This window comes from Coffea arabica, chromosome 1c (genome assembly GCF_036785885.1).
Source record: "Coffea arabica cultivar ET-39 chromosome 1c, Coffea Arabica ET-39 HiFi, whole genome shotgun sequence".
Classification (NCBI taxonomy): Eukaryota; Viridiplantae; Streptophyta; class Magnoliopsida; order Gentianales; family Rubiaceae; genus Coffea; species Coffea arabica.
In genome coordinates this window covers 39,549,977-39,572,984 of record NC_092310.1, presented here as the reverse complement: position 1 = coordinate 39,572,984, position 23,008 = coordinate 39,549,977, and the positions used below count along the sequence as shown (strand labels likewise).

The 23,008-nt window shown below is 35.0% G+C and overlaps 1 protein-coding gene and 1 long non-coding RNA gene across 2 annotated transcripts; both read left to right on the top strand.

The window, feature by feature from the left end:
* Positions 1 to 7,769: 7,769 nt before the first annotated feature.
* On the top strand, positions 7,770 to 20,078 carry LOC113714845 (phenylacetaldehyde reductase). The gene is made up of 7 exons (XM_027238963.2): positions 7,770 to 7,900; positions 8,001 to 8,120; positions 10,195 to 10,364; positions 12,776 to 12,967; positions 16,039 to 16,201; positions 17,582 to 17,768; positions 19,494 to 20,078. Exons 2-7 carry the CDS (start codon positions 8,015 to 8,017, stop codon positions 19,648 to 19,650), a joined length of 975 nt encoding a protein of 324 aa, XP_027094764.2. The 5' UTR covers positions 7,770 to 7,900; positions 8,001 to 8,014; the 3' UTR covers positions 19,651 to 20,078.
* A 1,238-nt stretch (positions 20,079 to 21,316) lies between these two features.
* LOC140006478 (uncharacterized) lies at positions 21,317 to 23,008 on the top strand. Its single transcript, XR_011814106.1, has 3 exons — positions 21,317 to 21,508; positions 22,225 to 22,355; positions 22,756 to 23,008. It is a non-coding gene; the product is annotated as an uncharacterized lncRNA (long non-coding RNA).

Here is a 23,008-nt window from a genome sequence, read left to right as displayed (position 1 = left end):
TCACTATTTATTTGTATAGGAATCTTGATATCTATATGAAAATCTCTAAAGGATTCAACATGCCTGAAATACATAAATTAAATCCTAAAGATATTTACTCTATTAAATTACAAAGGTCTTTATATGGGTTTAAACAATTTGGATGTATATGGTATAACTGTCTCAGTGAATGTTTAATTAAATAAGATTATACCATTGACTCAATATGTCCACGTGTTTTTATGAAGAAAAATTGATCAAATTTTATAATAATTGCAGTGTATGTTGATGAACTTAATTTAGTGTATGTTAATGATTTTAATTTAATTGAAACTCTTAAAAAACTTTAAAGACTATTTTGAAGAAAGAATTTGAAATCTAGAATTTTGGAAAGACTAAATTTTGTCTTGATTTGCAAATTGAACATTTGAAATGTGAAATTTTGTCTGTCAAACTACTTCTACCCAAAGGGTATTAAAACGGTTTTATATGGATAAAACACATCCATTGAGTATCTTGATGGTTGTCAAGTGTTTTGATTCCAATAGGGATTCCTTTAAGCCAATAAAAGGAAGATAAAGATATTTTTGGTCACGAAATACCATATATCAGTGCAATTGGTGAACTAATGTATCTTGCTAATTGTACAAGATCAGATATATCATTTGTTGTATCTATTAGCAAGATTTAGTTCCTTTCCTAAAGATGACATTGAAACAGTATTAAACATATTTTTCACTAACTCCAAGGAACAGTTAGTCTATTTTATTTGAATAAATCTTGACATGAATTGTTTGATTATGCTGATGCTAGATATTTATCTGACCCACATAAAATAAGATCTCAAACTAGATGTCTATTTATATGTGATGGTACAGCTATTTCATGACTATCTACAAAATAATCAATAGCTGCCACTTCTTCGAATCATACTGAGATAATAGCAATTCAGGAGACTAGTTGAGAATGTATTTGACTACGATCGATAACCCATTATATTTGAAAAAATAGTGGATTATCCTTTGAAGGGGGAAAATCCTCCGATTACATTATATAAAAATAATGTAGCTTGCATAGCTCCATTGAAAAGAGAATATATTAAAGGAAATAGAACGAAAAAAATTTATCAAAATTTTTCTTCACTCATGATCCACAAAAGAATGGTGAAATTGATGTACAATAGATCCAATTTAGTAACAATCTGACATATTTATTTATCAAAAAATTGTCAACTACAACATTTGAAAACTTAGTGAAGAATATTGGAATGTGTTGGCTAGAAGATTTCAACTCACGTTTGGATCGAGGGGAGAAATTAAAACACAACAATAGTGTACCCTTTTCCCCTCATTAGAGTTTTTTTCCGCTGAACTTTTTTCTAGTAAAGTTTTAACTAGACATATTTTTTGTCCAATAGACATCTAAAGAGGAGTGCTATGAAATAATTAAATATTGTAGATGTCTATCACATTTATCTCATCGCCTAAATGATGACAAGTCTTTCACGTTGTTTGAGATAATAAAGTTATGAGGTGCAAAATATATCATGACTTTCGATAAAACTATCACGTTTTTCAAGGTGATGAAATTAACATGACTTACAAGAAGATCTTATCATATCTCAAAAAAGTTAGTTGATTTACTTTGAATTCACCTATAAATAGGGTTAAGCCCCTCTTGTATCAAAGTGAAAGAAAACTAAAGTTTCACTTGAGTGAATGAAATAATAATTCTTTCCTTACTTTTCTCTTCATTTGAGTTCTCTAGTTTTCTTGTTTTTCTTAATATAGTACCCACCGCATATACAACTCAAATCCTATATCACATTAGTATCATTTTTATAATAATTTCGAGGAAAAATTTCAGATACCTCCCCTGAGGTCTCCGACAGTCTCACTCCCCCTCCCCTGAGGTTTCCAAAATATCAGAGAGCTCCCCTGGCGGAATTTTGGGTCCCATTTCTTATATCATCATGAGCGAAAAGACTTAAATACCTGTAGAAGTTAGTAGATATTTCATGATTATCTGGACAAATCCAGTTAAGTTAGTTACAAACATAGTTAATGTAATTAACGATAATTTACATTCCTTTAATGAATATATAAAAAGCCTTCAGCAAAATGGCGCGAAATTTAGGTGCCAGTTGGTACATATAGAAAGCTATAGGTACATACAGTCACTTCAATTAGTCTCTTCCAACCATTGTTGATACATAACAAAGAAAGCTTGATACATGGCAAACAAAGCTCTCAATTCTCACATTTGTTGAAGAGTTTTTTAGCTTGTTAAGCCTATTCTAGGTTAGTGTTTAAGAATTTTGGAATATTTCAATATTCCTTAGCAACCTATGTTGATTTGGTTGTTGTTTGTGCAAGTATGATACATGTTTACTATGATTTTCTAGTTTGTTGTATGACTTTGTTTGCTAAGCCTTTACCATTCCATATTTCTCATATGACTTGGGTTACTTCATACAGTAAGATGCCAAATCTCTGTGCTTAGAATGCTTATGTATGCTCTGTAACTTCGGGAACTAATATTGTTGGATTGTTAACACTGATATTCATGATATTGCGATCCATTTTATGGGAAGAAAAGTAAGAGTGCCCAATGTAGATTCCAACAGTTACTTGTACATTGACTTACTAAATGATGTTGTTGAGAAGGCATTGCATGAAATGCTTGGGAATGTTAATCTACTACTACACATGAGGTACGAAATACCTGGAAGAGATGAGTACCTAAATGTGAATGATGACCAATTTGTTGTTGAAATGTTCAAGTTGCATCAATCTCATGTAGTCATCAATGTACAAGTGTTCAATATGGATATCATCCCTCCTGAACAGAGTGATAACTTCCTAAACAGAAATCCAGTAAATGGGCATGAAAATTTAGGAATTGAAACAATTGGTAGAGGCAAGAATGTCAAAATTGATGACATAAACTATGAGACTGAGGAGTACGGTTATGATTTTACTTCTGATGACTCATGGAAACAAGGTTGGGATAGTAACAATGAGGATGATTTAGGTGATGAGCATTAGTCTATATCCCAAACTGACTGTAGTAATGATGATTTTTTTTACTTTGAGGACTAGGAGTGTGCAAAAATAAAAAAATTCTGATTTACCGACCTAATTCGAAATTTTCGAAATCGGTAAATCGAAATGAAAATTGGGTTTCCTAAATTCAAAATATACGAATTTGGTTTGAATTCGGTAATGGAGTTTTTCAAATCAAAAATCGAATACTGATTTCGATTTCAAATTTGTTATATATATATATTTATTTATTTATTTCATTATTTAATACATCTAACAATAATTACATTATTTAATAATACATAATAAGTCTTATTAAGTTAGTTATATATTATGTTATAATTATAAACATATATTATACAAAAGTTAGCATTTAGTTTAGCAAAACTTATGTATAATTATAATAAAAAAAATTAGAAATACAAAACAAAACTCAAAATTGAATTCGGTGAAATTGGTTATTATCAAAATTTGACTTGAATTCAGTACGAATTCGAAATCGAAATATGTGAAATCAAAATTGAAATTAGTCAAATTTCCTGATGTCCAAATTTCAAAAAATTCCAAATTACCGAATTTGATTTCAATGCACATCCCTATTGATGACAATGAAAATTATGATATTATACCTGATTCTGAATCTCACCATGAAATAGATCCCATGAGAGAAGTCTTGAGAGCCAAGATGTGGACTTACACCAAAAGGAGGACATAGAGTTTAAGAAGGGACAACTTTTCACTAATGTTGATGCTTTTAGAGCAGCATTAAATGATTATGTGATCCAAAAAGATTTTCTCCTAAAAAGTTTGAAGAATGAAAAAAGTAGATGTACTGTCAAGTGTGGTGTTGATGGATACAAATGGAGAATTCATGCCTTACCTTTAGCAGATAAAATCTACACACCCAAACACACTTGTATGATGGACAACAAGAGCCGAGAGGCCACCTCTGATTAGATCGCAAAGAAACTTGTTGCTGTGATGGGGGATCATCCTGACATTTCTAGAAAGGGGATTGAAGCTGAGATGTTGAAATATGGTGTTCGTTCTAGCAAACAGCAAGTGTATAGGGTAAGAGAAAATGCCAAGGAAGAAATTGAGGGTACACATGTAGCTTCATATAGTAAAATGCCAAAATATGTTCTTTTATGGCAGAGCAATCCTAGCAACATATGTAAAATTCATTATGATAGACCCAATTTACTTGTCGAGCAAAAAACTTTTAGACTATTTATAAGTTTCAAAGGACAGAAAGATGGTTTCTTAACTAGTTGTAGACCCTTTATTGGTTTTGATGGCTATCACTTAAAAGGCAGCTTTGGTGGAGTATTACAAACTATTGTGGCCTTGGATAGAAATAACTCAATTTTTCCTATTGCATTTGTTGTGATTGAATGTTGAAGCTGAAAACAAAGAAACCTGGAGCTGGTTCTTCTACTTTTTTCAAGAATTCTTTGGACCATTTGATAATAGTGTTCCTTTAATATTCATGAGTGATAGACAAAAGGAATGGAGCTTGTTTACTGTCACTTCAAATGTGTCATGATTATGTCCAGATGTGCCTATTATTGACTAGTTTGATTCTTGTTGTAGGGATTAAATCTTGCTTGTGAAGAGATGATTCCATTAGTTACTGGACGATATTACTGCAAACACATTTGCAGCAACTTCAGGCTTCAGGTTCCTAGACTATTACTAAACAATTTTTTCTGGAAAGCTGCTAAGAGCTATGATGCAATAGGCTACAATGAAGCAATGATGAGCATTATAGACATAAGTATAGAAGCATGGAGATACTTATCAAAGATTCCATCTGCATCTTGGGCTTGGCGTGCATACTCAACTGAGATAAAGTGTGACCATGTCACAAACAATTTTACTGAATCTTTCAGTGCATAGGTGGGAAATTTAAGAGGAAAACCAATACTAACACTTGCCGATGGTTTACGGACAAATTTCATGAAGAAGCTGCATAAAAGATATTAGAATACCTGCACATAGAGCTCTAAAATCATTTCAAAGTTCATTGAAAAGCTGAAGAAAATTGCTGAACAGTTTAGGAGATGCTCACTGCAGATGGCAAGTGAGGGGATAATTAAAGTTGGTGATATGGACAAAGAACATATTGTCAATTTGGCCCAAAGGACTTGTGATTGTGATGCTTTCCAATTGTCAAAACTGCCTTGCAAGCATGCTGCACTAGGCATAATATACAAAAAAAAAAAAAAAAATTAGAGACTTACTGTGATGGTTGTTTCTCAAGAGAAATGTGGCTTAGTGGCATGATCCACCTATCCCTCATGAGAAACAAGTATCTCCATTACCTAATGTCACTACAACAATTGTCTTACCACCACCCCTGAGGAGAGCTCTAGGTAGACTAAGGGTGAATAGGAGGCAAGAACCTAATGAACCAACTTCATCTCAAACAAAGAGATCTACTACTTTGAGATGTGGGAACCGCAAAGTTTTTGGCCATAATAAAAGAACATGCCAAAGAGCACCTGTGAGTGGAAATAACTAAGTCTCTTCTACAAATTAGTAGGTTCATTAGGGGTTTGACATAAAACTTCATGATTTTTGTTCACCATACTTTGATCATGACATAAAACTTTATGGTAGATTCCTCAGAGAAGAGCAAAGCTTGGTAGTGGAATTGCAAACATAGGCTTGACAGGATCTGTTCTCTTGGTAAACCAAATTTTACTGTACATTTAGTGAGCTCAAACTATTTGGTATCAACTTCACAACTGTTAACTAATTAGTGTGATTGTATTGCAGGATCATGTAGAAGGAATTGTGCCTATCGTGATTTCCACTGAAGGTAGCAATCCAAGCCCATCAACTCAATCTGGTGTAGCTAATATTCAATTGAATGTACAAACAACTACAAATGCTGCGAAGAGAAAGGTATTTGTGCAGCTTTCTAGTCATGATTTCACAAATTCTGAGTTGCTCACCATATGCAATTGTCCTACATCATTTCAGAGAGGAAGGCCCTCAAAGAAAGATGGAACATCTGCTACAACTAATAGCAGGTGGAGAACTTCATTTGCAGCTTCACAACCAACTTCAGTTGTGCCAACTGTTGCAGCCAATTCCACTGGCAATTTGCACTTAGAAACTTGTGTGAGCATCAATACATCAGCTAATAATGAGTCACACAATGTCAACAGCAGCTTTAGCTTGAGGTTTTAAGTAGTTAAAACTCCCTTGTCATATATTGTCCTTTTGGATTTGCTAAGATATTACTGTTGTTCTTTTGTATCTACTGAGGATTTCACTACTTTTGTCACTTCTTGTTTTGCTAAAACTTTGTAAAACCTTTTGGTTTTGTAAACCATCTATGGACTTAGTACCCATACTTGGTCTTTTCTATGGCATTGAAATTCCAAACAGCTGTGTAAATTCATTAAAGACTTATGATTCTGGTATTTGTAGTAAAGTTCAATATGCATGGTGTTACTTATTGAACTTTTTTTTGTGAATATGATTTTTTGATTTTGTCTTAGTAAGATCATAATAGAAAAGGTCTTGCATATCCTTCAATTATAAGTTCAACAAATAGCAATAGGAATATCACTCCAACAATATTTAAACAAATAGCAATAGGAACATCACTCCAACAATATTTCATTATTAGCATTCTACTGCACCAATCCCGTTAAACGGACTTTACAATTTGAATAAACATATAAATTGCTAGGAATACAAGGTCAAGTATGATCAGTTTTGTCACTGTGGAGTATGGTTGTTCAACTCTATCAATCTGGACTTGTTCGTCCCTTTACATTGATAAATGTCTTCGGTCTCTTTGGTTGCTCACATTTTTTCTCTTCAGGACCTTCATACCATTCAAAGAATTTGCAATTTGTGTAGCAAAAGTATAGTTTGTGTGGATTTCGTTCACTCTCAGAAATCTTAGTTGTTGCCTTGCGATTACATTGACAAATATCTATTTTTAATTGTAAATGATGTAGGTGAATTCCAGATTTCACCTTTGTTGCTTGAACTAACCATTTGTGTGTGTGTTTGTTGCTGCTACAATTGCTTACTTCATTTGCTGCTACTACTAAAAAGCTCATCCAACACCAAGCACTTCAATTACATCTCTTGCTATTGCATTTTGCTCTTATAAATTGTCTTGTGAATTGGCCATTACATATAGACGTTACAAATGATGACCAAAAAGAGCCATTGGCTTCCACATGTGAAACTAATGTTCAAACCTTCCTTCATGCATTAGTTTCACTTACACCTCTTAAAGTTTCATTCTTGTTAAATTTCTTGGTTATTCTTCATATGATATTAGCTCACTAATGCAAGAAAATGAGAGCATTTGTACTACATAGTTGTTTCTCTCTCCAACTCCCCATTTTTAATTGTTTATATTTTTGAATTGGGTTGGATTTGAGATTGCTATTTAGTTTTAGGGGAACTTTGTGATATTTTGGAAACATTAGTGGAGGGGAATGAAACTCTTAGAAAATTTAGGGGGGGTTTCTGAAATTATCCCTAATTTCAACGTCAAAAGAGTGAATGACTAGAAATTACTTTTATAATAATTTCACTACCAAAAGACTGAATGAGGACATAATTACGTCATTTTGCATTTTGGTAAGAAGTCTGAACTAAGCAATGGGGTCTGAGAATTACATACCAAATTTTCAGGAAGTAAAACCCAACTCAAAATGCATTTTGCATTTTGGTAAAAAGTCTGCCCTAAGCAATAAGGTCACCCTGAGAATAAAATAGCAGCCTTTCAGGAAGCAAAATCCAACTTTAAAACGTCAAAAATATATTAAAGGGAAGAGACGGGACACGGACACTGGTCTCCTATTGCTGCAATATTTGACTAGAGATCGATTACCAGAAATGTGTATAAATAGACCAAACCCTTACAAAATCTTTGTCTGTTGGAACAAGATCTGTGTTTGTTGGAACAAGAATTCACACTCTGCACTCATTTTTTCACAGAAAAGGCGGCAATAATGAAGACAGTGTGTGTAACAGGGGCTTCGGGCTACATAGCATCATGGCTTGTCAAGTTCTTGCTCCAGCGTGGTTACACTGTCAAGGCATCTGTTCGTGACCTCAGTCAGTATCTCCTCCAAACCCTTTATTCTTTTAATGGTTTCAATTCGAATTTTGACCCTTTTTCTTTGGTTTGTTGTCTGTGAAGTTGTGAAAATTACAAGATATGCAGATTAGTTTTTGGGTTTTTTTTTGGGTGAATTGTTGGAATCTTTTTGATGTTTATTGCTTTAGTTTGTTGTGCAATACCGTTTTCCTGATCAATCAGAGATTTGCTGGTCATATATGTGAACTGAGAATTCCAAATTAGGCAGGTATTCATATTCAAGTATGAAGAGAGAAGGGCTTTTGTGATGATAAATAAAGGAGAATAAGGAAAATAATTTGGGTTTAGAAACACAGAATTGATGAATTGCATGAAATGCAGTTTGGGGCTTTTTTTTTATTAAAATCTGTACTGCATCCCCGCCACACACAAGAAGATAAAATGAATGAGTGTTGCAACAAAGTATGACATCATATTATGAGATGTCATTGCCACTGATGTGGCATCTGTCATTTTTGCTATTCTATCCTCCATTCTTTTGCTTCTACCCGCAATTTACTGTAGGAGAGAGACCACCACCATAACCACTATCCACCATTGATGATCACTAACATAAGAAGAGAGAGGGACCTAGATAGCTGGAAGATAATCAAAAGGGAACCTGGAAGATCACGGAAAGGAAACCACCTGTCCACAGCATACCACCGCCACCATCAACCATCATTGAGATATGGGCAATAGTAGAAAGGAAAACATTATGCAGATTGTTGGAAAAAATTGGGTAGGAAAAGGCCAAAGGTTATGGGAGGAGACAGAAGAGTGGTGAGAAAGTGGGGCTGCACAGTGGAGGAGGGAGAGGGAAAAGGGGGAGAGGGGAGAGGGGAGAGGGTGGAGGGAGAGCAAGGGGGGAGGCCATCGCAGATTTAGTACTCTTTGATGCGGGAGAAGAAAGAGAGAAAGGAGTGGGTTTTTGGGAATTTAAAACTCTCTCGTAATGAAGTCGTGTTAAGATACTTGTGTAGATCAGAATAATCCAAAATGAATATATTGTCTATGATGGTTAGCCGAGTTGCTTGAGTAGCTCGCCCGTGGCCTCAAGGCACAGGTTTTCGTCACCGCTAGGGTAGGTGGAGTCTTATGGTTGATCCTCTTTCGGAAAATATTAAAAGGAAAAATTTGCAGCTTTATTGTTGGTTAAACCTAATTTCTCTTCTATGTTGACACCTGGAACCTGTGACTTGTAAAATGAATAAACTAATGAACATTAGTGCTTTTGCTAATCAATTGTGTTATCTTGGCTTAGACAAAAATATTGTGAGGAATTTAGTACAAGTCAGATAGGTTCCTTACAGATTTCCGGCTAATATATGGCAGAACATGTACAGAAATCCTATGCTTGTGCTTTATTTTGTATTGGCATATGCATTTCTTTTTGGTTTTCATTTTGAGATGGGGAAGAAAAATGAAAAAAGAAAGATCCAGGTTCTTTTCTGTCTTCTACATTTTCCATGCATATTTTCTTTGCGTTCTTTTTTTTCCCTTCCCTTGTTATGATAAGGGTGGCCACTTTGGGAGACAATATTTTGCCTCCGTGGAGAGATCTCTGTGTGTGAGCTGATAGTGGGTTTTAAGTAGTACTGTACCTGGCATCCAGAGTACTTCTGTTGGTCCATGTATTTTTATTTTTTTTAAATCCAAAAGTATGAGATTTGGGATATATTTTAACCAGATTTGGGCTATCCTATATGAGGAAGGCAGTGCATGTTTCAAATGAATCAAAACTTAAGATACAAACAGTTACATTGAGATTTGCATGGACCCTCTTTCTATCAACATATAGCGTCAGCTACTGATAGCCAGCGTCCTGTATGATGTCAGTCACTCTTATGTAATCAACTTTCCAAAATTACCATGCTTTTGTCATCCATGGTTGTCCAATCTTCCGAATGCTTACCGTCTCTTACTATTCATGTCAGGATCATCATCCACTTTTGTGATTTCATGTAACCCACTATGCAGAAGGAAGATATTTTGCTTCTTAGCTTGTTAAATTTACTATGGGCTTTGGCTTAATTTATCTGAATCATGCAGATGATCCAAAGAAAGTAGAACACTTGCTTGCACTTGATGGAGCTAAGGAGAGACTTCAGTTGTTCAAAGCAAACCTACTGGAGGAAGGTTCCTTTGATGCTGCGATTGATGGTTGTGATGGTGTTTTTCATATGGCCTCTCCTTTCTACCATACAGTCACTGATCCTCAGGTCCATTGAACACTTCCCTTTCTCTTATTTGGATATGCATTTTATTCTTGTCTGATTTTCTTTCTTACAAGATGAAAGTAAGAGAAGAAGGCCATAAACAGTACAATTTAGCTTGCAGACATGGAATTTCTTGGCTTAACATAAATTTCAAGCATATGGTAATACTTTATTTCTAGCCCTCAAGTCTCTGTGTATGGCAGATGGCAAGGTAGTAAGTGAAGTGGAATTCTGAGATGGTGCCCCTTTAGTATGCTGGTTCTAGTTGACTTTGTTTATTGCCTTAAAATTATAGATAAACTATAGTTGGCTTCAAGAATTGATTTAGAAAATATAAACAAAGTTTAGATGAATAAGCGTGTCAAAGAAACTATAGCTGGCTTCAATAATTGCTTTAGCAAATGCAAAAGGTTTTATTAATCGTTCACTGGATTCGCAGTAGGTATTAGGTAACATAATTTCTTTGCAACTTTACTCGATTTGGATACCCATTTATGCACGGTGTCTTAAGACTCTTTCTTGTGATTAGTTGCAAACTCCGGTGAATAAGCTGATAGATGTACTGTGCATATGCTATAAGCTATAAAAATAATTAAATCTAGAAATGCACAACTTTTACCTGGCCAAAAAGAAGTTTAAACGTGCTGGTAATCAAGCATCAAATGCTTGCCACTTAGCTTGAGTTTTCTTTTTTTTTTTTTCATTTTTCTACAATTTTAAAGATTTGACAGTTATTATTGAATCGCTTTACATAGTTCTGTGTCCATTTTAATGTTAGAATTCCAGAATTTGACTTATGAGGGTTCAGGAATGATGACTCTAAAGCCTTATAAATTCTTCAGTGACAAAAATTTGGTCAAATGTATGCTACTTCAGTGCTTTTTCTTGTTATCGTTTACATTTTTGCAGTTTTTCGAAAATCTTCTCTCTTTTTCTGTATACACATTTGAAATTACTAATTTGTTGCACCCTTTTCAGTATAGTTTCAATATTGTTTTCTCTGCTTTTAGGTAAATAACTTTTTTTGAAGCCATCCTTTTTATTTTTTGGGCGGCTGCTTAGATGGTGCTAACTGTTGTCATCAATCTCCTTTTCAACATTTAGGAAAAGAGAAAAGAGCATCCTACTTATCTTACAAAAGAAGATACTCGATATGGTTCCTTGCTTCACCAAACTAATGCTAGACAGCATGTCTATGGGCCTAATTTGTTCAGTCTGTCTATTTAAAACAAGAAATAAGTAACAGTTGATGCGCCGTTGAGAAATGTATGATTGTCGATCTTAAAGATGCTCAAGCTATTTGAGTGAAGCTAAAAAAGAGAAGGTGGGTAGTTCCATGAACTGCTTAGTGTGCTGCCTTGATGTTCTAAGGGTACAGGTTCTCTGCATTGGGTGATCTCTCTCTCTCCCTTCCCTTGATTGGACGCATTTGTACCATAACCACAGGATACCCCAGATAGTCTTTCAGAGCCTTCCCTTGCTGACTTCAGTCAATTAGCAATATTTTTCCATGTCATGTAGGCAACACTGCAGTGCTGTCTGTTGTACTGTTGACTCTTTCTATTGATTGAGTTTGCTTTCAAATCATGTTCAGCCCTATGTTCAGATCATCCCTTATTTGACTAAGGATTGAAAGCATGTCTGCTGTGTTCTTTTAAGAGGAATTTTTCTTTGAACTAATTCTTAGTAAGTATGAACTTAGGCTTGGAACTTGTTACCGAATGGGTATTGCTGGGCTGGCAATTAAATTGTAGGATCAAAAAGGAGCTTCAGGGCTCTTGTATTTTTTGAAAGCTAATAGATACCTCAAGAAGGGGCCAAAATCCAAATAAATAGAAGTGCCATGCTAAGGAAATGTTAATATCAGACATACAAGTATGCTTGAAGAGCTTCATTTTGGCAGAAGCTAGTTTTAAATGTCTTTTTCTTGAGTTTTCCTTCAGTATGTCAACTCTGTAGGTGGTGACTTTGAGGTGAAAACCAATACTTGATGTCTGCAAAATGTCTGTTGACCAATTCATATATGTGGACACAAAAGTAAACACCGTGTTGCTTGTATTAACTTTATTAGTAGTCCTTATTTTAAGTTGTATCAAACCATTGTCCGACCTAAAATAGACGAATAATTGTTTTAACTGGTGCAAATCTTTCTTTAACCCTGATAGAAGCAGGGTATATTTGCTAAAGGAGCCTCACTTACTGTTGAGCCACTTACTGTTGAGCCTTTTGTCCTCTTGACTTATTGCATAGTTAATGAATTAAGTATCAAATTAGCACTATTCCTTGAAATTGAAGATAGTTTTTTTTTTTTTAAATTTAAATATCTCTGCTAATGGGTTTTCTATTACTTCATCTTAGCAAGGTGAGTGATTTGTTATGGCTGTGAGTCACCATAAGGAATTCTTTGTTGACAGGCTGAATTGATTGATCCTGCTCTAAAAGGGACTCTTAGTGTTCTGGGATCATGTGCAAAATCTCCATCTGTTAAAAGAGTGGTTTTAACATCCTCTATAGCTGCAGTTGCCTTCAACGGCAAGCCTCGTAGTCCGGACGTGGTGGTTGATGAGACTTGGTGGTCTCTTCCTGAATTTTGCAAGCAAATGAAGGTCTGTAAATGTCACTTTCTCTTGCATGAACTTAAACAATTACTCTTGATATACTGGCATGTCTGCTGTCATGTATAGCGAACACCATTGCAGTGTGTTCCATAAGCTTTTGTTTTACTTTCCTGTTGGACTAAACTATAGATATGGCTCAGAATATAAGATACTTGAGTAGCAAATGCTCATAAACTCTGTAGATAAAGTGCATGTCACTAAAATAGGCTTACATATATCACATCATAATGCCACTGAAAAATATTCGAATATGCATCAACTGAAACAATTCTGTTTGTGTGGTTTCTTTATTTCTGTTATATGAGAAGTTGAGATGTAGGGCGCTTTCAGCATTGGAGATTCTATTTGCTTTAAATCAGATACTTTTTAAACCTTTTAACAACCATTGATAAAAGGCCGTGTTTTCATAGACATCTGATGGATTCTTACCTTAAGACATTTAAGGCTGGTGCCACAATATTCATTTGTCAAGGTTTCAGGATAATTACTCCATCCTGTTTGCAATTGTCCATTTTAACTGGAGGTGTAGTTAACTGGACATCTAGTTAATGTATTAATATCTGTGACTTTTGTATAAACCTCGGAATTAAAAGTCTCGAGACAAAGCACACATGTGAAAGCAAATAATGGATATTTCAAGGAATTTGGTAATTGGTGATATTTCACCTGTTATGGCAGGCTGTTTTCTTGAACTGTGTAAAAGGTACATGGCCAATAAAAATAGATTGGGGAAAATTTCTTCAGTTCTATGTCGGATGTTCTTTCTGCCCTCCAAAGGATAGGCGATTGGATGATATTAAGCTTGGGCACACTATAAACTACTATTAATTAAAGATTTTACTGAAAACTGAGCGGAGTATGATGGCAATCTCTAGAACCAGAAAAATCTGTTGACAGGAAGAACTTAGAACCGTGTAAGCTACAAATGAACTAAAAGATATCAAAACTCCCAGACATGTAACTTAGGCTGAGCTAGTGAAAAGCCAAAAGGTGAAATTTCTGGAGGAAACCCAAAAAGGATTTTCAGATTCCCTAGGTTATAGCAAATTTTTAAGTATCTAAACCTGTAAATTTTACAACCAGACCCTGAAATAAGTAAATCTAAATAACCCTTAGCAACCAATTGTATGCATGTTCCTTATTCAATTCTGTTTAGATTTTCCATCATTGTGATTTTGAGCTCATTATGGTAGGGTCATTTGCCCTACTTTAGTGTCCTAGTTATGGATAAGTAATTGAAAATTACTTTTTGTGCTCTCTTCTAGCTGCTTCCACTATGTCCTGAATATCATCAGTGGGAAGTTTTAGATATTTGAGATGGCCCCTCTCTCTCTCTCTCTCTATCTCTCTCTCTCTCTCTGCGTATGGACACTGACTAACTTGAGGAACCTCTTTTGGGGGAACCTTCTTTGATGTAAATGCAATTGAGAAACGGGCACACTGTCAGACCCCTGTGTTCGTCCCACTGCTTGGGAGCTTAACGTTCATGTTTGTATAGGAAGAGAGTTCAGAACTCGTTTTGTGTGTGGAATTCTTATTATTATCTTTCCTAGAGGCCCAGTTTTTGCTGTTGTTATAGTTATTGGATTGTACTATAAATGTCAATTCCCAAAAAGTGTTCCAAATTTAGTTTGCCAGATCAGATGCTTTTTCTGTCTGATGCCTAACAGGAATAGGATTGAAATGGACGATGTTTCCCATATTTTTTTCTGGATCTCCTCCGGAGTTGTCATCCTTAAATAAAAAAGCAATCATCTCTACTGGTGGTTTGATAATTCCAATAGGAAAGGGTACCTGTCATAAAAGAGAGGAAGAAAAACCAATGAATGCTGGTATAAGGCATCTTAATTTTGCCTCTGCTTTAGTCAATACTGGTATAAAGCATAAAAAAAGGTACCTGTTTCCATGAAATAATTGTCTAGTTCAACCCTTCGAATCATTCTCCTATACTTCTCTGTATCAGAACAAGAAGTTCCTACTGTTTACTTTGCCCAACAAGGTAAATCTACTGTTTTGTCATCTTTAGCTCTGATACCAGGAAAGTAATAGAGAATTGTGAAAGAAGTAGAAGGGAGAAAAGGGGGGAACAGCAAAAATAGAAGAGCTGTGATAACTTATTATTCAGATCCCTAGGAAGAGACAGATTTACTTATTGGCCTAAATACCCTTATTACTTCTAACAACATGCACTTTGTATCAAAATTGCTTCTTGATGCATGTTGACATTGAACCCATGGCTAAAGTGTGTACATAAATTTTAGAACTTTTAGTTGAAAGGAACCTTTTCCTGATTGAAGGACTTGTGTCCCAGATTATTAACTACCTGAAATTTCTGTCCTTGTATGGTTGCCAGACTAATACTATGTGATGCCAGAAGCTCAATATTACAATTTTTCAATTGAAGTACTGCGATAAGCGTTCCACAAAATTTATGTAAGAAAGGAGAGAAAGCGCTCATCTTCTGGATTCTGGGTTTCATAGAATGGAACTTGGAAACTAGATTAGAGCTGAATGCCTCACCTTGGCTTTGGCTATAGTCATGTTATATTGTCTTGTCAGACAAGTCTATGTTTGCTTGAATGGAGCTTTAATTGGTGCACTCATTTTGTCCCATTTGTGTCTCCAGGGTATTGTATTATTAAGGCAAGATGTAAAGGAAGAAATTTTTTGTATGTCTAATGATATGCTTTTATTGATTAATGAATTAGTCTTAGATAATTACTTGGTTATCTTCCATTACCATTTAGTAACTGTTGTAATTTTGTTTTCATGTCCAAATACTATACTAGAATAGCATCTTTTACCACTGGCCTGTTAAAGCATTTTAGACAAGTACCACTTCTCTGTGCTGCACAAACTCATCAGAGAAACCCAAATTAAAATTTTCATGAGATTTGAAGACAATTTGCTCATGACACCTCCTAAATTGATAGGGACATATAATCAAGTAACTGTTAGCTAGACAGTCCAAGTAGTTAACATGGCTTTTGGTGTAATTTAATATTCATACTAAACATTATATTTGATGTCGGTATTTTTTCTTATTATTTTTCTTCCAGTTATGGTATGTTCTCTCAAAGACATTGGCTGAGGATGCTGCCTGGAAGTTTGTAAAAGAGAAAGGTTTAGACATGGTAACGATAAACCCAGCTATGGTGATTGGGCCTCTGTTACAGCCAACACTTAACACCAGTGCTGCTGCAATTTTGAATTTAATAAACGGTATGGACATCGTAAAATTATGAACTCAATTAATTTCTTGGTATATGTTCTTTTTATTGGATCAGTGCTTATTTATTTTTTGGTGTCACAGATGTGTATGATATTCTGTTGGTCATCTTTTGATCTTTTATTCCTTGATTATGCTTTTAAGGGCAAGTGAGTGGATTGGAAGAAGGCTTTAAAGCTGACCTTTATGGTGCTAATGATGCCACTTTGCAGATGGTGGTGAAAATAATGCAGATACAGATGTTCTCAGAACATAGAAACTGACTTTTTTGTTGTTGTTGTTGTTCTTTCTCTTTTCTTTTTTTTTTCTGATTTTTAACTTAGCCGTATAACTTATCGTTACTTTCTCTGCCTATACTGCTTCATATCTACAGCTTAGAAAACATATTTTCTTACATTTGAGTCTAAGTTGAATGAAAAAAATTAAAATACATAAAAAATAAAGAGGTGATGGTAACATCTGGATAATAATTAATTAATAGTAGTGGAGTACTTTTGATAATATTGGTTGAGCATTCTATGGCCTAGTAGAGTTTTATGTATCCCATGCTGTGAAAGTTTACCATACCAGCAACTAGTTAGCTAACTACAAGGAGTGCCTTAGATATATATGAGAGTGTGGGGACAATTTGAATCAAGATAGAACTTCTAAATCTCTGATTCAATTGAAATGAACTTGAGAATTTATGTAAAGGGCCAAAGCACCCTTCAGGTGGCCTACTTATGTACTTAAGATTAATGTGATATGGAGTTTTGCTATATTGCAAAGCCTTTCATGACCTTTCTGCTTCTCTCATGAAGTTGAGTTTCCCAAGGTAGATGTCATGGTCATTTGGAGGTTAAATAGAATCTAATATGTTTTTGTATGCAGCAGCAGGTGTTTCTAAAATGATATTTGTCTGTGTATATGCTCATTTTGTTGATCTTTATTTGTTGTTGCTTTTCTAGTTGAAAAATTTTGGTTCTTTTTTGTTTCTTGAAAAAGTTTGTTTCAATTGGCTAGTTTGCTTGAAGGGATGTTTTACAATTGCCTTGTACTGATGTTTTACATTGTTTAGAATTCCTGGTGCTTTCTTAATCAAGTATTGAAATACATGAAATTTTAAGTAATCAGTATAGGCATGGGTATGCTTTGAGCAAATGTTTTTCCTTTTATTTTTCTCTTTGCATGATTATGTTCATTTGTAGAGAGAGAAGAGATGGTGATATGAAACATGTCTTTTGTGTGATTGATATTCTGTGCATTCTAATCTTAGACTGATTCATGTATTGACTGTCATTGAATACTTCATGTAATTTTCTTTCTTCCTTTAGTTTTTTTTTTTTAATTTATCAGTCTGTTTTGTTGATTGTTTTCTTCTATACTGAATGCAGGTGCAGAAACATTTCCAAATTCTTCTATGGGCTGGGTTGATGTCAAAGATGTTGCTAATGCACATATTCTAGCTTTTGAAAATCCATCTGCTAGTGGAAGATACTGCCTGGTTGAAAGAGTGGTACACTACTCTGAAGTTGTGAACATCTTGCGTGAAATTTATCCTTCCTCAAAACTTCCAGAAAAGTAAGTTCAAGCTCTGTAATTTAGATTTGACTGTGCATTTAGAGATTTACATTTGTGACATAGGATTGTATTTGGAATTTTCATGCATGTCCATGTGCGTCTCAGATTTTTCTGTCAGGACTATTATGCCTTTCATGATTTGGCCCCTTGCATAAATCATGTTTGGGACTCCTAACTGTGATACATCAGGTGTCTGCAACTAATGGCAGAATATATTTTAGGAAACTTTTTCCGTGGATAAGTATTTCAATTAACATTGTTTGCATTATCTGGATAAGTTCAGTGTTTCGTAAAAGCTTAAATACATGGACTTACCGCCAATTGTGTTTTGGAAGTTCTTGTCAAGGGTTCTGTTTGTTGAATTGACAAGTTTTGACGCTTTTGCTATTTGAAATCGAATTCAGTTTCAGAACGTTCCGGAAAGTTAACAGTAACTAGATAGTCAATTTATTAAGTACTTCAACTAAGAAATCTAATCCTCGTATTTCTGGTTTAGTTCTTGGAATCTTCACTCTACGGATATGTCTTTCAGATATTAGAAAATCTTTTGGATTGAGCATATCAGGTCGCATGATCATGTTGGAATTTTGATTTAGCTTGCAATTGGCTGTTTGATATCCTACTCTGATGTAGGTTGCATTCTAAAATTTCCTCTTGCTTAACTCCTGAGACCTGTTCTTTATTGGCGTGATCTTCTCCCCAAACTTGTGGCTTTTCTGTCTTAAATGTGCATATTCATTCCCAAATCAATACGATGAAATCAGCTCAATACTTTGCCTTTCATGAAGACTTATAGTCTAGATAGATTCTTACTAGAAGTCCTCTGAATTGATAATGTGTACATGACTACCATGACATGATTATAGTTTTTGCACACTCGTGGTAAGAGCATGCATTAGTTATTCACAAATATTCAGGAATTCCTTGAACACCAATCTGCATATGCACTATAAGCTAGTATACTGGTTTTCTACTAATTGTTGAACCTAGAAAAGCATCTATGCCTGGCGACCCGATTTGGTAGGACAGCAGATAGAAGATGAGAATATCCATGTATATGATAGATGTGTCATTGAACATCAGGGAAATTTTTGAGGTGGCAAAAGACATGGTGATGGTCAGTTTAAATTGTTGACGTGCAAGTTTTGACCTTTCTTCATTGCAATCAGATTTTTTACCCTTGTGACCGTAACTTACTTGGAATCATGTCTAAATGGTGAGATATATACATAATAGGTGAAGTTGAGCAAAATTTTACTGCATTTCATTCCTTTAGTGCTTTACTTGATGTTGCATTGAGTAGATAAACATTCTTCATATGATTTGTACCTGAAGATATCATGCCTCATAGTAAGACATGCCTTATAGTAAGACATTCACGCACCCTTTTTAACATCTTGTGCATCCCTACTATGTATTTTGGCTACTATGCCATTTCAATATAGCCTAGAGAATGTAGAAGGGGTGTGCAAGCTAAAAAGGGTGTGTGAATATCGTTAACCTTTATTCAAGCATTATGCTTACAGCAGTACATATTCTGTAGTCCAATGGCAATGAATTTTCCTGTTCATCACCCGCTGTTCATTTAATTTGGCTCATCAAAGACTGATGAGGAAGTAAAAAACATCACGTCTATGAGCGAAATTTTACTTGAATATTGCCAATTCAACGCTATTTATTATTTTTATCATGCCTTTGATGTTTTTTGGTGAATAACCTTTGTAGGTGCGCTGATGACAAGCCATTTGTGCCGACGTACCAGGTTTCCAAGGAGAAGGCAAAAAGCTTAGGTCTTGAATTCATTCCCGTTGAGCAAAGCATCAAGGAAACAGTTGAAAGCTTGAAGGAGAAGAACTTTTTGAACTCTTCTGCTGCACTTTGAATATCACCCGAAACATGATGAGGAACATCGAGAGTTGGTAGCATTGCCTATTTAAAATATGTTTTCCAAACTCCTATATGTACCAAGCCCGTCTGACTGGCGTTACATGCATCCACAGAGATTTAGAATCTACATATGAGACAATAAAGTACTCGTCTTTTTTGCTATACTGAAAATTTGAACAGGAAATATCCTTTTGTTTTTCCTGCTGCAAATTCAAGGATATAGCAATGATGAGTAGATTTTAGTGCGTAATTATATGTTGGACGAGAATTTATAAAATCAAGGAGCAGCATTCCTTGTAATATCAGGGTAACGACTTTATAAATTGTGTATGGAATTGTTATCAACAGAATTTTTTGGTGCGAATTGCTTTTAGGCAGTCCACCTAAAATCAATGCGATTCCACCCTTGATGCCATTTGTTAATTGGACATGAATGGCTTTCTTTAATTTATTTTTTATTTTTGGTGGCTGAGTTCTACTTCTGAATCTGTTAACTCTGGATAGTTGGGTAAATTGGAAAAGGACTGAAGTGGAGGTAAATTTCTCATGAATCTTAAACAATGAAAGTCAGGAAATAATTGATAATATTGTACTGCTAAATGTATCACAATCCGCTAGTTAATCTGGCACTAGTGTTCTCTGCGATGGGAAATTGAGTATGTTAGCTTTGCCCAGAATAGAACTCATGTAGAATACTAGCTATGGATAAAAGTTCATTTTATTTTGTGGTAGTGTGAATTAAGGATCCTCTAGTTCGTGTTAATCGCAGAAAATTGATGTTAGCCACCACAGTTAGTGCCATCGTCAAAGAAAAAAGAGCGAAAATTGAAGCAGTGATCATCTGGTTTGGTGGTGGTTCAGTACCTTCCAAGTTATTTTTGAACCTTTTAAGGTCCTCTCGCTCCTCCTAACGTAGGATAATCTATCATATCGAAAAAAAAGATTAATACACGCAAACCCGAAGTGTAAAGATTGAGAAGAAAGCAAAGATAACAAATTTGTTAATACTTAGGTCCTGTCGAATAATTCAATCTACCATTTAAACTTAATGGATTCAAATTTTAATATATTCGACTATTTGACAATCTAAAATTAAATATCTGAATTAATTAAGTGGTACTAAATTTTCTAGACAAAACTTGCTCTTAAAAATAAGTAATAAACTATTCACTTTATCACTGAATGTGATATACATTCTGTGACGCCCCGAAAGAATGAGTGCCAGAACCCGAAAATTTTCTAAGTTTCTAGGGTTTATTTTTTTTAATCGCCCGCCTTTTCTACATTTTCTTTGTTAGAAAATTTTCCCAGATAAATTTTTATGAGTCAATATAGTTTTAAGATGATTTTTCTAGTATCGGTTAGGTTTTGAGAAATTAAGAGCTTATACTGGACGTGGGACCCGCTAGTGTGATAAAATTTTGGTGATTAAGTGATTTTTGTGTTAAATATTATTATTTTATAAGGTGTTAAGAGATAATTAGAAGTTGCTTAGATGGATTATTATTGGAGAGACAAAAGGATAAGTGTTAACTTAAGAAGGTGCCAAGTGTCATGACCCTATTGCAAGTTGGACCTTTGACCAAGACCATGATTTCTTCTTCTTATCTTGACCAAACCTTTTGTTTTCATCATTTCTTCTTCTTGTAAGCATGATGGACGAAATTTTGAGAGAGAAAAGGGAGAGAAAATACAAAAACATTCAGCCTTGATCTCTTGCTTAAATCATGAAAAATCCAACGAAAAATCCTAATCTACACCGATCAATCTTGAGGTAAGGTTTGAGAGAAGCTTTTGGTGAAGTTTTAGAAGAAGAAAAATCTCTAAGCCATCACCTTTCTTGATATTTCAAGGTATCATGTCTAGCCTCCTTGCTTTGTTCTTGATTTTGTTAGATTAATGACTTGTGATGGCTAAAGAGATGTTTTAGTGGAAGATTAGCACTTGAATGCAAAAATTTCCAGATTAGGGTTTCATTTTCCCCAATTCTGCCTGGCACTGTAGCACCTAGTTAGAGGCCGAATTGGCCTTAGGTCAAAACGTAAAAGTTGTAGAGGATGATGTTTTATAGTTGCCTACAAAATTTCAGCTCAATCGGAGCAACGTAGCCTATGAAAAGACCAAAATACCCCTGATGCCCTGTTTATGTCCGAACCTGCTAATCCACTTCTGTAATTGGTTATTTTGACCAGGAATACTACTGATTTGGTTGTTGATGTTTTCTTAAGAATTCTATCCTTGTATCTTAGCTTTCAAATGGCTTTGGAATTACCTGATTTGGAGTTGTGTGTGCTGAGATATGACTAAATGAATTAGGACTGCCACAGTAAACTTTGAATTGGAAAATCTGGGGATGTTTTGGTAAATTCGACCTAGTTAGGGTGAGAACTGGAATGAGTTGTCTTCATAAAAGTTGTAGGTCTTTGTCTTAGCTTCGAAATGGTGTAAAGTTCACCTCAATCCGATAAGTGTAACTTCAGTTGTGGTTGTTACGCTAAAAGGTGTTTTATCGCCATGTGTTGTATGTGAGATTGTATTTGACTTGAGATGATTTGGTAATATATTGTAGGTTGGAAATGAAGCATTTATGGGGAAATGCTGTCCGAACTTTGAGAATGTATGATTGCTTTGAGTTTGTGATTTAGGGCTCAGATTCGGACAAGGTAATGATATATGATGGGTGGTTTTTGAGCGGTGGAGGTGAGTGACCCTAAATTGTTTCCAAAGTTACTTATGAACTGTTTCCTGCATTATTTACTCGATTGCATATCATGCGTGCTTGCATGTGTTTCATGACATTATTTGGTTTTAATGAGTTCTTGGGGAGTCGTGTGCTGAACACCAACGTTTCCTCCTCTGTGTACTGTTCATCTGGAGCAAATGGCTCCCTCTCTCACTGTTTACTGTTACTGGATCTGTTTGAACGTTGGATGTTAAGTGCAATGATTTCACTGGCTCACGAGAGCAATAAATGTACATTCGATCTCTGAATCATGACATCATTGAAATGCTTTATCTTGAAATATATTTGAGTACTGATTTTGCTGGTTACTCACTGAGCTTTTAACTCACCCCAAAAATGTTTTATTCCCCTCCACAGGGCTCAAGGCGAAGGAAAGGCTATAGTACTTATTCACGTGACTGGATGGCATATATCTTGTACAATTTATTTTGGATTTATTTTATGTAATAGTTGGGCTGGTGTGACTGCTTGGAATTGAAATGGATGTAAGTATACGTCCCACGCTTTGGAATTAGTTTCCGCTTCGCTTAGGATTTGTAATTTTTGGAGAATTTGGAGATTTACATTGCAATTTAATTGAGAACTGTAGTGAACGACTGAGTCCCGGTGA

Excerpts from the sequence above, each read along its gene's own strand:
- LOC113714845 (XM_027238963.2), top strand. The coding sequence starts at position 8,015 with ATGAAGACAGTGTGTGTAACAGGGGCTTCGGGCTACATAGCATCATGG. Across the intron at positions 8,121-10,194 it reads GGCATCTGTTCGTGACCTCA|ATGATCCAAAGAAAGTAGAA; the intron begins GTCAGTATCTCC and ends TGAATCATGCAG. Across the intron at positions 16,202-17,581 it reads AATTTTGAATTTAATAAACG|GTGCAGAAACATTTCCAAAT; the intron begins GTATGGACATCG and ends TACTGAATGCAG.